We start from the raw sequence: 16,612 nt of genomic DNA, 5'->3' as shown, positions 1-16,612 counted from the left end.
TCTTTTATTAATAACAGTACCTATGGCCTAGGGATTACTTAAGGTGGTATTTGAGTGAAAAAAGGTTTGAAAACTGTCTTAAACCCATAGTATGTCCTCGTGTCTTTGTCACAGGGAAATTTTCTTGCTATCAAGTTCTCCTTCAACCTTCTCCATGTGAAAACCCAGTCTTCCAAAACTGTTGGTCAAAGCAGTCATTGTGCAGAATAGAATGATTACCTTCCCTGAGGACATTACTATTCTTGAGAGCAGTTCAGTAGTTTTGTGGTGCTAATATTTCTCTGGATGTTTTACCATTCCACAGATCCATCTTTTGTTCTGTTACAATATAGATTAGTATAGACCAGGATCAGGCCCATGACAACTGCACCAAACTTGCCAAATTAAGTTTACACCACTGCTTGCATGATCCAAAGCACTCCATTCCCTGCATATTCAGGTATACCTAGAGCAGGGGGGTCTCCAAACTTTTTTGACCATTGAACCCTTCATGGAATCCTTGATCTCTCATACTCTCATAGATCCCAATGTGCATAAATAGAGAATCATTAAGTAGATGTGCAGTTTCCATAGGAGTGAGGGGAAATTGCATACCATATGCATGGTGTCCAGGCCTCCCAGCAACAACCCAAACTTTTGTTACTTGGTGATTTGTGTGTTGTAATAATCTGTAAATTAAGCAAGTGATTACAATAACAGTTTAAAAAAAACTTTCCTTCTGGCTGGGAAGATGCCAAACAAAGGTGGGTCCAAATTTTCAGCGACTCCATTCTCAAAATCGGGTGCTATCTGCATCGAAGTCACTTCGGGCTCTCCAGTTTTTTTTTTAATTCAAAAGTTCAATTGACCCCTGGGGGTTATTGACCATTTTAGAGACCCCCTTAGCTAGAAGCTTAAATGCTTTACTGACCTCTACTTCCTCTCCTGTCAGCTTGTTTTCAATGTGTACTACTGTTTCTGGTGAAGAGAAAACTTGCCTTGTACATCTTTAAACTCCCCCAACCACCTGCATTGTTTTCATTCTACTCACATTGCTGCATTTTTGAGCTGTGAACTTGGTTTTCCACATCCATCTGCCCATCAACTGAATATTTGTCTCCCAAAGTGCAACCCAACATACTTTGATTAAATTCCAGCTGCCATTTCTCTCACCAAGTGAAAGTACTAAACCTCAGATTCCAGTGTTCTTTCAGACTTCTCTGCTCCCGCTCTGAAGTGGGCACTTAATCTGATGGTTAGAGGCATAGCAAATTGGATCCAAAGTTGGTGTCACACAAGATTACATGTGATGATGGAAAGGCTTGGGTACAAAGTTGGTGTCACACAAGATTACATGTGATGATGGAAAGGCTTGGGTACAAAGTTGAAGTTAAGTGGGTATCTGGGTGGGGAAGAATTGGTTCAGGGAATGATTGGAACTTGGGATGTTGCCTTAGGTGATGGTGGATACACTCAAGAACTTCTATACAAGTACTTGAGCTGCCATAATATGGATAAAGGGAACTAGACAGCATAGGCTGAAGGGCCTCTATCTGCTGTATGACTGACACCAATCTGTAAATGATTCTTGTTATATTCTTTGACGGCCCTCTATACTGTCCACCGCTCCACTATAATCGTTTTATTTTGCTGTGCTATATTCTAAACATTGCCACAATCTGACTTGAATTCTTAAAAAGGTAGCCCTTTATAAGACCTTTCAGTGCAAAGTCAGGTATGCAGATGTGAAGACATTCCCTCCACACTTGGTGAACAGCTGGAAAATATAAGTTTTATTTCCTCCAAACTTACAATGGTTGACTCTACTTGTTTAGCAACCCTTGCATTGAATCTAGGATAGCACATTCAACCTGTTAATAGGGCTCCGCATCAATTCCCTCAGAGCTTTAATGGTTTCAGTAAGCAGAATACGAAAGTTTATTTTTGTATTTCACTTTATTAGAAAATATTCATTGAGATATACAATTCATGCATAGCTTTAATCGTATGGCTGTAAAGTTGCAGAGTTTAATACAATGAGGTAAAGGGCATCACAGTGAGACCCTAATCAGCCTAGCATTGAGATTCCTTGTAATAAATCAAAGCTCCATTGTGACAAATTAATGCCTTGTTGATGCTGCAATGAGTCTGGTTCATTTTGTGTAAAATGACAGCACTCAAAGCCACTACAGCACTGTACCCCAGGGTAATGGCTACTGCTCGCTCTTTCTGGCTGTTCCTCACAAGTGGGACTAGTGGAAGATAATACTGCCAACAATCTATACTGGGCAGGTAGCTATAGCAGTCCAAAATCTTTAAATACTAAAAGCACATCCAATAACTTCAATGGCATATTGAAATGTTTATACATTTGCCTGGTGTACACTACAACAGTAGTTAGAAACTGGGGCATGATCCCAGGCAGTGTATTCACTCACTCCTGGTTAACATTTAAGTGGCAGTTTCAATTGCAACTTAAAAGTTAACTGCAACCACCAATTCAACTTTTAAACTGCACAGACAGAGCAACTGCAAGAAGATACAGTTCCAAAGATAAATTATATGATTGTCCTACAACTGGATTTTCCGTCAACTAATAAAGGCACTTTTCATCAAGTCTGAATATTATTTTTGGATTCTTTACAAATCAAGTCATTCCATAAAATAGAATACATTTATGCTTAGCAATATCACGTTCATACAAGTTTCAGGAGTGAAAGTCAATGCAGCACAATACTGTACTGCGCTGACATATGGAGTTTAGACCAAATAATAGAGGCACAGCCTCTGGGCAAAGGCATGTATAATGCAGATTGAGACAATGGGTAAACTGATCCAGTGATGCCCCATTTCACTCCCTTTGTAACAGGATTGACCAGGTTTCACTAAAAAAGTGCAAGCAATTTCACAGTAAAGGTACAGGACAACAGTTTATAAGTGCAGCAGACCATTTCGTTTCTGCTGAGTGAAGTACACTCAAACATCCACTGATCAAAAGAGAATTTCTAGTGGGCACTGGTGGCCAAAGCAACATTCTCTTTTCAAGCACTGGCTACATTACCTCAAAGTCGTGCAGCACTTTTCTCACTGGAATGTGCTCAAGGATCTTTTATGGAGAATACAACTTAACAATTTAACAGTACCACACACACTTGGAAGTGTAAAATCTACAAAGCTGTAACATCTGTGATCTTCACACACAGCAAGCATCCCTTGTGTTCATGGGCTGTGTGAAAATATTAATTTGTATATTCAAATGCACACCTCATACAGATTTATCCATTAGAGAGTTCTAACAGTATAAAGACAGATTTTCCCCAAACCTTCAGCCCTTAATGTGCCATCAAGTAAAGAGAAGGGAATGAATGTCTTTAGCTACTCTGACGGTGCTTGGGGAACATTCCTGACTAATCAATGTAATGGGATATCAAACGGTCCATAAAATAAATGTCAATTGCACTAACCATTAATGGGAAAGATACAAGGAAAGATATAAAAGTTATATAAAAACCATCACATTTGTTCAAAAAATTTTGAGTTCAGCTGAACCTCATTCAAGTTCACACACCTCTGTTGAATACTGAAAATCTGTTACACTAGCAGTCTAAGAGGTCTTTGGAAACATAAGAAATAGGAGCAGGTTATCCGGTCCATCGAGCCTGCTCTGCCATTCAATGGCTGATCTAATGATTGGTTCATGATCACCTACCCGCCATGTAAAAATTGATCCAACCTGGTCTTTAATATATTTACTGAGGTCACCTCCACTGCTTCAATGGGCAGTGAATTCCATAGATTCAGCACCTTCTGGAAAAGGCAGTTCCTCCTCATCTCCATCCCAAATCCTGAGGTTATGTCCTCGAACTCTAGTCTCCCCCCCCAATGGAAACAATTTACCCACCTCTAACTTTAAACCAGAGGTTCTCAACTTTTCCCCCACTCATGTACCACCTTCAGAAATCCCTTACTAACCACCTATGACTCTGTAAGGGATTACTGAAGGTGGTAGGTGAGTGGAATGAAAGGTTGAGAGCCATTGTCTTACACAATTCAGATGGCATTTCTTTCATTTAAATCAGCCCCAGACCAATCTTGCATTGAAACATGTAAACAGTGCAGGTTGGTAATGAGAAAATTGTCACTTTCTCACCTCAAATAGGTGCTAAACTTGTCTAAAATCCACAGACCGACATATCAAAGCAACTACAAAATTCATCTTGGCTATTCACTGAATAAACACACTTCAGAATAAAATGTCATTCTTCAGATTTGTGTATTAATTTGGAGAATTAGTTTAAATAGCATTCTTCACAAGAAAAATTCAAGCACTTTCATGCAGGTTTTAAAAAAAAGGCATAAAAAATTATAAACTTGCTTTTTTTCCCCTATTCTATCCCACAAACTCAACCAGGGCCTTATGGGAAAGGGGAGTAGTTGGGGGGACGGGGGACGGGCATGGACTGAAATCACAAAATACTTTTTATGTTGTTTGTGGGAGAGAAGTATGGAAGGAACCAACTGAACTGCCTCACAGAGAAGGGGGCACAAACTTTGAGTAGAGTCCTAGGAGGCCATCACCAAAAACTGGTTGAGAATCGTTGATTACTAAACACATTCAATAGGTCAAGGCCTTTCCAACTGTAGTACATTATTACTGGAATACAAAGACCATTCTTTACTGATAAGCTCCAACACTTGCAAGAGTTTGAATAGCCAGATTGGAGTCTTAACAGATGCATTAAATGTGAGGTGGTGTCCTCATCAGAGTCTAAAAAACTAGCACTTTCCAACCGGGGTACACAAAGGAGCATCCAAAGTACAATGCGTCACAGGGCTGATCAAGCAGCCAGTCAAACACCACTTCCCGATTCCCTGAGCTTATAATTACTCGTAGCTTGAAGCTAGCAGCGTCGTTGAAAGTGGAACCAAAGCTAACTACTTCCATGTCAAAGGTTATGGAAGAACCAGTTGAAACGCAAGGCAGCTGATTGGTCATTTCTTTGCCATTCACAAATACTGCCCCTGAAAGGAAAAAAATAAAACAAATTAACTCTGGGTGAAACTCTGGCCAGCACACTGGGATTAACATAAAGGAGGTCTCGGGCATTCCCCTATCAAGAGTTGGAGCTCGACAGTATGGAAAATCTACTTTGGTCCAACTTCTCCATGCCTTATCAGGCTAATCCCATTTTCCTTATCCCTCCAAACGTGTCCTATCCATGTACAAAGGTGTCCTTTTGTTATTGTCCTCTCTCCTACCCCTTCCTCTGGTAGCTCGTACTGACAAGGAGTTAGATGGTTTTGAGAGTATTAGTAGTTAGTTCTTGCCTTTCTCCACTAATCCCAAGATCACTGAGCACAGTGGGCATCGCTACAGCATTCCCTGGTTGTGAATGAAGCAGTCCCAGAAAACGCAGCTGCTTTGTGGAGTTTGCATCGTCTTCAACAGTAGGTAGAAAGGGAAGAGTTCTCAGTGAGACAGATTGAGGAGCACAGCTGGATGTATTTGCTTCATCTGAGTCTCTCCCCCCCCACTCCAGCACAATCAAAGAATTCAGGGTGCCTTGACCTTGACTCTGGCCGCACTCCCCAGGGAAATTCTCTCCCTATTATTCAGAACACTGCTTGGGAGGAGTGAAGTGACCTCAGGATCTTTTGTTAATTAAACAGCTCCTCAACTTACTGTTGGGTGATCTGTGCTCATTTGCTGTCTCAGGTAAATCAAAGATTGGTCAAACTCACTGCAGCTCTGATTTTCATAATCCTTTCCAAACAGACTTGTGCTATCTTATCAGAATGTATGAAATACGGAGTTGTACAGCAGGGGAACAGGCCCTTCAACCCAACTTATCCATGCTGACCAAGATGTCTCACATGCCTGCATTTGGCCTACATCCTTCTTCCTTAGGAAGTTACTCAATGTTTTAAATTTAGACATACATCACGGTAACAGGCTCTTTTGGCCCACGAGCCTGTGTGGCCCGAATACCCCTGGTATATTTTGAAAGGTTATTTTATTTCTGCAAAATAAAAAAAGCCTGTTTAATTATCAATGATTAAAACTTAAATGTCAGCTATAATTAAGCAGCTTGCAGATAACACTAAATTTGGCAATGGAATTGGTTGAAGGTTTGGGCTGTAGGTAGACAACTGAAAGTGAGGGCAGGAAAAGAATCTAAAGGAGTGCGAGGTAATGTATTATGGAATGGGAATCCATGTGTAACAAGCCTGCTTAGAGGGCACGGGCCCACAACCCCAGCAGCAGCTCGTTAGTCATGTGCCAAGTAGGACATTCCCCTAGCCCGGGTACAGTGTCGACAAACATGCTGAAATGCTGCAAAACGCTGGTTAGGTCACAGCTGAGCATGGTCTTTAGTTCTGTCACCAGTCTATGGCCAATCATAAAAGGAGATTGGAGGATTCCAATTATAGAGAGACATCCAGCAGGGACTTTCTTCTATGAAACAAAGGAGACTGAGGGGAGATATGGCTGGAATGAAACTATTTTAGAAGATATAGAATACAATTGTTTGGAAGCAGGATTGGAGGGAACTCACTGAGGGTGAAAGGTGGAGATCACAGAAACCGTCATCATATTTAAAATACTACCAGATGATCACTTAATCCGCCTTAACCGACAAGATTAGAGAGGGACGAGAAATGGACCATCTTACCTAGCTTGCATTTCTGAATGATACAGATACAATGGGCTGGATGGCTCCTTTCTGCTGTAACAAGACTTGGGGAACAATTAGGCCTCTCCCTGGTCAATGGCAGCTAACATTCATGCCAGGCAAAGCCCATCTCTAAGAGAGAAAAGAACTACTCCCCAAAGGCTCTCTATTTTGTAGAAGCCACAGGAAAGCGTGCATTGAAATACTCTTGAATTGCAGCAGAGACCCAGGTTCAAATCTGCTGCCATCTGCAAGTTCTCCCTGTTTCTGCATGGGTTTTATCCGGATGCTCCTGTATCCTCCCACCCTTAAAAACAGGGATTGTAGGTTAATTGGGGTATTTGGGTGGCACAGATCGTGAGCTGGAAGGGCTTATTGCCATCTAAATTAGACAACTCCCACACACAAGGATCTTGACACCATCCATATCCAAGCAGCCCACTGGACACCTAACATCCTTGGGACCAAGATGGCGGAGGAGACACACAATCCTGACTTGGGGTATGTAAAGCTCCCTGCCCAGTAACACTGCAAAGTCTTTTAGCAAGCACTACAGTGATTCAAGGGCAATGGGTGTGCAAATCAAGCCTTGGCCTTACTGGCCACACCCACATTCTCCTTAGAAAACATCACATGGGTCAGGATGATATGCAAGGACTCAACTAACCATTGGGATGCTCCAACACATCTAATTTGACAGATAATTTACACCTCTATCACCCAAAGCTTTGCGTTTCACTGCCTTTTATTGTAACATTTTTTGTATAGAAAGTATCAGTTCAAAACCAGTTAGTTATTACTGTTCCCGAGTTTCAGGAACATGGCACATTAGTGGTCAACTCTGCAGTCTTCTGTCACAAAACTGCCTAAAGGATCACACAGCAGACAGACTTGGAAGGATGACACTTGTAAAACGCTCTCACTAGCCCGGGCAAACTGCAGTATCATTACCATTCGAGCTGATGCATACTGCCTTGTCCCTCTGCAAGGAATCACAGCCGTTCTGTGGCTTGACACATACTCCAATACTGTCCCGCTTGTCAGGCAGACCCGCTGCCTCCATCCTGGGAACAAAGACAAAACCAAAAGCCAGCTTGTGAAGACACTGCTCAGAATAACAAACATCAACCATAAATTACCATATATGCCGGCATATAGGACAAATTTTATAAAGGACGACTCCTGGAATTTCCACCTAAAATATTGGCTTTGAGTGATACCTTTGTATAAGTCTGTATCCCACCAAATCTGGCTCTTATGCTGACGAGTGTATGTTATTAAAAGTAAATCACAATATTTTAATACCAAATTAACCTATAAAGTTTTACTTTTATTAGCTTTTTTTAAAAAAAATAAACTGTTGGCTCCTGTAATATGCCATTTAAGGTGGTCAGTCTGGGTACAGGGAGCCCACGGGGGAGCACTGAGACTTCGTTGACAATTAACAGGACACGTGCAAGATTGCATCGGAGCCAATGGGAAGATGGCTGCGGTGTGGCGACTTTGCTGTCAGGGTTTGGATTTTAGACCCACATGCAAGATGACCCTGATTTTCAGGTGACATTTTAAAGTTTCTTGCATCGTCCTATACACTGGCATATTACAGGTAAAGGGTTCTTTCACACCATCACTGACCTCGAGACAACACAATGCAGTGGTGCAGCCAATGTTACAATGCTGTCAGCCAGTGTGGGAGGCTTCCCAGAACAAAAGAGATAAATGATCAGATTATCGGCTTTATTTTTTTTTTTTTTTTTTTTTTTTTTTTAAATTTTTTTATTTTTCACACCATAAATCACATTAGCCATGATATACACTATTTCTTTTCACACATATACAGTGACTTTTTCTCCCCCCCCCCCTTTCCTCCCAAACCACCCCCCCACCCCCCCCTCTCATCCATTTTAGGTATACAATCTAGGTTGCATTAAGCCAGTCAGACAATGTTGTCATTCAACCAAATTACACCAGAAATTCTACTGAGTCCATTCTTTTCTTTCCTTCTCCTTCCATCAACTTAGGTAATGTTTGTCCCCGGTAGGTTTTTGCTATTGTATTTAATGTAAGGCTCCTATACTTGTTCGAATATTTCAATGTTATTTCTTAACCAATATGTTATTTTTTCTAATGGAATACATTTATTCATTTAAATTTGGTAGTTTCTTCCTTTTAATTTGGTTATGTATTCCATTAATATTTAAAGACATATAGTTCAGCGTAGCCCTTTTATATTTTGTTTATCTTCTCTTTCCGTTTTTCCATCATTACCTTTCCTCCTTTTCCATTTCTGTTTTCTTATTTTCAACTCTTTATAAGACAACATTCCTACAACATCTAACATTTTCCTTATTCTCCTATTTCTATCTTATTTATCCCCAATCTCCCCTTCACCTCCTGAGTTGTCCTTTATCCCTTGTCGGACAACCACATCTCCCCTCTCCATTTGGATTTGCGAATCCACTCGCAAGCGTCAACTGATTTTGCAGTGACCGCTATTTCCCCCCACCCCGCCTCCCCCAGAAAAGATTTCACTTTTCATATGTCACAAAGGTCCCTCTTTTAATTCCCTCCTTATTCTCTCTATTCCATTACCTTCCCTTATTAATTCTTGTCTATACTATCCATATTTTCCTCTAAGTACAGATACATTCATGTATGCTCATTGTCTCTATTCACTCTTATACCTCTTTACCTGCATACATATCAATCGTGATCATTTTTACTCTCATTACCCGTCTTCATCCCTCAGTCTATTTTTGTCTTTACCCACATACATATCAGTCGTGATCATTTTAACTCTCATTACCCGTCTTCCTCCCTCAGTCTATTTTTGTAATTGTTCTGCAAATTTTCGTGCTTCTTCTGGATCCGCGAATAGTCTGTTTTGTTGTCCTGGAATAAATATTTTCAATACCGCTGGATGCTTTAGTATAAATTTATACCCTTTCTTCCATAAAATCGCCTTTGCTGTATTGAACTCTTTTCTCTTCTTTAGGAGTTCAAAACTTATATCTGGATAAATGAAGATTTTTTGCCCTTTATACTCCAGTGGTTTGTTGCCCTCTCTTACTTTTTCCATTGTCTTCTCCAGTACCTTTTCTCTTGTAGTATATCTTAGGAATTTTACTACAATAGATCTTGGTTTTTGTTGTGGTTGTGGTTTAGAGGCCAATACTCTATGTGCCCTTTCTATTTCCATTTCATGCTGTAGTTCTGGACATCCTAGGGTCTTAGGGATCCACTCTTTTATAAACTCCCTCATATTCTTGCCTTCTTCATCTTCCTTAAGGCCCACTATCTTTATGTTATTTCTTCTGTTATGGTTTTCCATTGTATCTATTTTTTGAGCTAGTAGTTCTTGTGTCTCTTTAGTTTTTTTATTAGATTCCTCCAATTTCTTTTTTAAGTCTTCTACCTCCATTTCTGCTGCTACTGCCCGCTCTTCCATCTTGTCCATTTTCTTTCCCATTTCTGTTAAGGTCATCTCCATTTTATTTATTTTCTCTTCTGTGTTGTTTATTCTTTTTCTTAAATCCTTAAATTCCTGTGTTTGCCATTCTCTAAATGATTCCATGTATCCTCTAATAAGAGCAAGTATATCCTTTACCTTGCCTCTCTTTTCTTCTTCTATTTCACCATACTCTTCCTCTTCTTCTTCCTCTGGGTTGGCCATCTGTTGTTTCTTTGCTGCCCTTTCCTCCTCTTCTATCTTGTTTCTATTGTCTTCTGTGGTCTCTTCTTGCTGCAGGTGTTCTGCAGCTGTCGTTGCCGGCTGTGGAGATCGACTCCCCAGCTGGTCCCCCCTCCCGTCGGTGTGTTTTTTTTCATTCGCATCGCGCATGCGCGAAACTTCGCGCATGCGCGGTTGCGCACTTTTGTTCGGCTCTGCGAGCCATTTTTGTAGTCCATTATTTACCGACCTGAGGGAGCGGGTTTCTCTCTCCGCAGTGGGCCTCTTCGGACAGGTAAGGCCTTCACCTTTTTCCTCCTTTGTCTTCTCTTCCTCTCTTCTTACCGTTGCTTTCGACTTTTCTTTTTTTGTCGCCATCTTCTTTCCACCTTTATACTCACTTTTCTGTAACTTTTATTTCTGTGCCTTTGTGTTTTCTCTTGTTTTTCCCGACTTTTCTGGAGAGGGCTGGAGTTCACCGTCCGGCCACTACTCCATCTCGTGACTCCTCCGATTATCGGCTTTATTGTTGACTCCCTGTCAACAAGGGAGTAGGGGAAGGGGCACGCAGCCTTCTTTCTCCATTTCCAGGGTTCCCTGGCTCACAGAGTGCTTAGAGTATAGCAGAGGCAAAGAAAGCAAATGGAATGTTGACGCTGAAAGCAAGACTTCCCTACTGCAGTTGTACAGGGCCTTGGAGAGACCATAACTTGAGCATTGTGTTCAGCTTTGACATCCTTGCCATTGAGGGGGTGCAGTGGGATGGCAGGACTGTGATAAAGGAAGACTGGATAGATTAGGGTTAGGCTCATTACAATTTAGAAGAATGAGAAGGAATCTCACTGAGACATAAAATTCTGATAAGCTCTGGACTAGTTAGATGCAGAAAGACTGTTCCCGGTGTTGGGGGAAGCTCAGAACAAGGGGAGGAAGGGGAAGGGGGTCACACTACAAGAAGGGGGGAACCATTTAGGACCAAGATGAGGAGAAACAACTTCACTCAGAGTGTGGAATTCCCTTCCACATATTCACCAGGTTAACAGGTTCTTCCGGCCTACGAACCTGTACCGCCTTATTACGGACATGCAACCCCTGGTATGTTTTGAAGGGTGGGAGGAAACTGGAGCCCTCGTGGAAAACCCATGGGGGATGTACAAATTCCTTACAGACAAGTGCGAACCCTGGTTCCAAAGGCTGGCGCTGTAACAGCATTGCGCTAACCATGTTGCTCTGTTCTTCTATCCCCAAAGGTCCCACTGAAAGATAACGTTCTGAGTGGGTGCTTCCTCTGGCTGGTGAGTTAATACCTCAGGCAGTATCTCAGAGGATGGAGTATGTGGGATTGAACAAAATTTCTTCACTCAGTATCACAGATCTTTGAAATACATCAGCCCACAGCATTGTGGAGGCTTGGCCACCAACGAAATCCCAAGGTGAGAAAGATTTTTGTATCATGTGGGTTGGTGGTACTGAAATAAAGGGTAAGCCACAATCGTAATGAATTGCAGTAAAATCGCACAGAAAGGCTGGAGGAACTCGCAGCATCCACAGGAGGCAAAGATATCTTACTGACATTTCGGACCCAAGCCCTTCTTCAAAGGACTGCATGGTCTCCTCCCAACTCCATTACCTTCTGTACCAGGAACTCAACACAAGTCACTGAATGCAAAGGCTCAAATTTGTCAAGACAGTAATCAGTTACAGTTTTGGGAACTTAACACATGCAAACAATGATAAACCAGAGAATAAAGTGCTTACCGGAATGTTAGGGTCTGCCCACTGGTGTAGGTGGGCTCTTTGGAGTACAACACACCAAAAGTAGGAGAGTCATTCCTGAGGGCCATGTCTCGACGACTGCTAAGACTGAATCCTTCACAGCCAGTGATCCACTCTGCGGAGAAGGTTCAACATTCAGGAACGGGTCGTGCCAAGATACAACGGTTAGGAGGGAACGGTTCAGCCACCATGAGCCAAGAGGCTCGTGAGCAGCCAATGAGCGCATCCTGCTTGGCCTGAGACACGACCCCTGTCTGCACACAATGACCAGCTTCAGAAGGGACCAGGAGGACAGCATTGGGAGGCTGGAGAAATCAGAATGCCTCTGCAGGAAGGTTCCATGCGAGCGGGACAGGGCTCAGCTCTGAGGCGGTTGTCCAGGGAAAGGTGCAATGATCCCAGCATGGACCAAGAACTGATCTACTTCAACAGCCTGGTCCCCTGCTGCATGGTGTACCCTCACAGGAAGGAGTCCTTGTGTCACACCAACACAACGGGAGGGAGAGTGGGGTGTCCCCATGTCACCCAGGTCTGAGGGAGAGGGATGCCCATGTCAAAACAGCCCAAGCGAAGGGCAGTGGGGTGTTGCTGCATCACCCCAGTCCACGGGAGGGGGGAGGAGAGGGAGACCCTGTATCACCCTGGCCCATGGGAAAGGCAATGAAGGCCCTATGCCACACCAGCCCGCAAAGAGGGGGGCCCTGCGTTACACGGGAGGAGGGGCAAAGAGGAGACCCTATGTCACACCAGCCAGCGAAGGGGGGGGGGGGAACATTCTGTGTTCCGGCCTACAGCCCCTTATGGTGCCAGAGCAGGCCCACTGTGGAGGCTGGAGTTCATGGACCACCCTACCCTGCCCCAGCTACAGGAGGCAAACTGACCGTGGGCGCTCAGTGTGGTGTGCGCTGTTTGCGGAATGCTCCAGGGGCTCCACTCCCTGCGCCCCTCTCCCCGTGCACACACCCGGAAGATGTAACCAACGTGTGGGTCAATGTGCAGCACCACAAACTCCGTGTCGGGTCCGAGGTAGACATCTTCAAAGTGGCCACTGCTGCTCTTACAGAACTGTAACCGATACTCCTGAGGTACAAAGTCATCATCCTCCTGTCAACAAACACCAAGACATCAGTCAGGCTGCAATACACTCCAAGTCCCATTCACCTGTAGATTTGCACAGGACTTAGGAATGAACTCTAATTAATCTGGAAATCTGATATGGACATTGGAATGAGCAGCAGTCGGACATGTAGTCCCTTAAACTCCACTACTCAATAACCATTCAATATGAGGCCTCAACTCCAGATTACTTCCTGGAGCCTTTTACCCCATGTACAGCCAGAATCTTTGTGGCTCTGCTAACCATAACCACGAGGATGAGGACAAAAATCCACCCTCACCTGAGGCAAAACGGTTTAATCTCCAACTTAAGTAAATGACTGTTTTCAAACTGTAACAGATCACCCCCCCCCACTCCCCACCCCACAATTGCAAATTTCCCAACACAAGGAACATTCTGCACCACTCACCCATGTCAAGATTGTTTACTCTGAGGTGGCCTTATGTTTCAATCTCATCTCGGCAGCAGGTCACTTTGGCCTGCCCAAGATTAGCCTCAAGGCAGCCATTCAAGTTCCCTTGTCTGAACTGTGTGCAACAAGACTAGTGTTGGGTTAGCGTGATGCAATTACAGAGCTGTCTGTAAGGAGTTTATACATTCTCCCCGTGTCTGCCTGGGTTTTCCCTGGGCTATCCAGCTTCTCCCACCCTCCAATCTATGGAGCTGTAGGTTCATCTGGATGTAATTGGGTGGCACGAGTTTAAAAAGCTGGAATCAGCTTCTTCCATGCTAAAATTACATTTTATTTAAAAATTCTAAGTGATAGTACACAGTTCTCCACAAAGTTTCACCAGTTCCAGTGGAAATCTAAAGCACAATCTTCCTGCAGTTAAATTCTGTTCTCTGTCCATTGATTATTTAACTAGTAAAGCAAGCAAAGTAATGAGTTTATTGTCACATGCGCACATACAATGTGCAGATGTACCAAAATTCTTGCTTACGACAGCCACACAATAGGTAAGATACACCAACGACAACATTAAAAATTAAATGACAAATTCAAGACAGAAAAATAGATCATAAATATCAAAGGAGAAATATTCACAGTTGCAGGTTGTGCAAGAGAAAAGATGACATTTCAATCGTGCAGACAGATGTTTTGGTGGTCCCAGAGTATGGTGAGGGTAGCGTGGGGAGTTTCAGGATTCTGAAAGCTGTTGAAGAAACATAGTACTGCACCTAGAAGTTCTGATCTTCAGGCTTCTGTACCAGAAGTAGCAGTGAGGTTGTGATCAGACTGATGTGGGTATGTTATGATGATGGCTGCCTTCTTGTTGAGTGTCTCATACAGATAGATGCCTTAATTGGATGGAAGGTCAGTTCCCCTTGACGGGTTTTCTTCACGAGTATAGGAATTGTTCTAAATAGAATAATACCTAGTGTCGCCGAAAATGTTCTCCCAGAATCACAGTGCGGCTTTCGCGCAAACAGAGGAACTACTGACATGGTCTTTGCCCTCAGACAGCTCCAAGAAAAGTGCAGAGAACAAAACAAAGGACTCTACATCACCTTTGTTGACCTCACAAAAGCCTTCGACACCATAAGTAGGAAAGGGCTCTGGCAAATACTCGAGTGCCTCGGATGCCCCCCAAAGTTCCTCAACATGGTTATCCAACTGCACGAAAACCAACCAGGTCGGGTCAGATATAGCAACGAGCTCTCTGAACCCTTCTCCATTAACAATGGCGTGAAGCAAGGCTGCGTTCTCGCACCAACCCTCTTTTCAATCTTTCTTTCTCACCACTGCTCTCTGTAGGCCAAATGCTGAAACAAGCCATGAAAGACCTCAACAATGAAGACGCTGTTTACATCCGGTACCACACAGATGGCAATCTTTTCAATCTGAGGCGCCTGCAGGCTCACACCAAGACAAGAGCAACTAGTCCGTGAACTACTCTTTGCAGACGATGTCGCTTTATTTGCCCATTCAGAGCCAGCTCTTCAGCACTTGATGTCCTGTTTTGCGCAAACTGCCAAAATGTTTGGCCTAGAAGTCAGCCTGAAGAAAACTGAGGTCCTCCATCAGCCAGCTCCTCACCATGACTACCAGCACCCCCACATCTCGATCAGGCACACAAAACTCAAAACGGTCAACCAGTTTACCTATCTCGGCTGCACCATTTCATCGGATGCAAGGATCGACAACGAGATAGAAAACAGACTCGCCAAGGCAAATAGCGCCATTGGAAGACTACACAAAAGAGTCTAGAAAAATAACCAACTGAAAAACCTCACAAAGATTAGCGTATACAGAGCCGTCGTCATACCCACACTCCTGTTCGACTCCGAATCATGGGTCCTCTACCAGTATCACCTACAGCTCCTAGAACGCTTCCACCAGCGTTGTCTCCGCTCAATCTTCAACATGCATTGGATCGACTTCATCACCAACATCGAAGTACTCGAGATGGCAGAGGCCGACAGCATCGAATCCATGCTGCTGAAGATCCAACTGCGCTGGGTAGGTCACGTCTCCAGAATGGAGGACCATCGCCTTCCCAAGATCGTGTTCTATGGCGAGCTCTCCACTGGCCACCGAGACAGAGGTGCACCAAAGAGGTACAAGGACTGCCTAAAGATATCTCTTGGTGCCTGCCACATTGACCACTGCCAGTGAGCTGATATCGCCTCAAACCGTGCATCTTGGCGCCTCACAGTTCGGCGGGCAGCAACCTCCTTTGAAGAAGATCGCAGAGCCCACCTCAATTACAAAAGACAAAGGAGGAAAAACCCAACACCCAACCCCAACCAACCAATTTTCCCTTGCAACCACTGCAACCGTGTCTGCCTGTCCCGCATCGGACTTGTCAGCCACAAACGAGCCTGCAGCTGACGTGGACATTAGCCCTCCATTAATCTTCGTCCGCGAAGCCAAGCCAAAAAAGAAATAGGAATTGTTCACTTGGGCACCGGATCCCTCTGTGTCAGAGGTTCAGAGATGAGTTGAAGCTGTCCAATACCCTATCACTTCTTAACCCCTCAACCTTTCTCCCATTTTTTCTCCTTTTGTTCCCTCCCACACTTTTTTTTTTAATTTTTATTTTTCACACTATAAACCACATTGATCAAGATACATACATTTTCCTTTTCAAATATATAGTGTCGTTTTCTCCCCCCCTCCCTCTTCCCATCCCACCCTCCCTACCTCCCCTCCCCTTCATTTAAAGTACCAAATCTAAGATACATTAAACCAGTCAAACAATGTTGTCACTCAATAAAAATAAACAAGAAATTCCACTGAGTCAATTGTTTTCATTTCCTTCTCCTTCTGTCATTTTACGTAGTAGATGTCTCCAGTAAGTTTTCTCTACTGTGTTTCATGTATGGCTCCCATATTTGTTCAAATATTGTAATATTATTTCTTAAATTATATGTTATTTTCTCTAATGGAATACA

General features: G+C 43.3%; 1 protein-coding gene across 5 annotated transcripts in view; it reads right to left on the bottom strand.

Moving 5' to 3' along the window:
- Positions 1 to 1,916: 1,916 nt before the first annotated feature.
- The window catches only part of crlf3 (cytokine receptor-like factor 3), a 70,918-nt gene continuing 56,222 nt past the window's right edge, over positions 1,917 to 16,612 (bottom strand). For all 5 annotated transcript variants that reach the window (XM_069929849.1, XM_069929851.1, XM_069929850.1 and 2 more), the window contains 4 exons: positions 12,981 to 13,203; positions 12,082 to 12,214; positions 7,605 to 7,717; positions 1,917 to 5,001 (listed from right to left, as the gene is read on the bottom strand). In XM_069929849.1, the coding sequence (XP_069785950.1) occupies positions 4,748 to 5,001; positions 7,605 to 7,717; positions 12,082 to 12,214; positions 12,981 to 13,203 (723 nt within the window). In that variant the 3' untranslated portion in view covers positions 1,917 to 4,747. The remainder of the gene's footprint in view (positions 5,002 to 7,604; positions 7,718 to 12,081; positions 12,215 to 12,980; positions 13,204 to 16,612) is intronic.

The sequence above is a fragment of the Narcine bancroftii genome, chromosome 3, assembly GCF_036971445.1.
Source record: "Narcine bancroftii isolate sNarBan1 chromosome 3, sNarBan1.hap1, whole genome shotgun sequence".
NCBI lineage: Eukaryota > Metazoa > Chordata > Chondrichthyes > Torpediniformes > Narcinidae > Narcine > Narcine bancroftii.
Note: the sequence above shows the minus strand (reverse complement) of the source record. Positions and strands in the feature narration are given on the sequence as shown.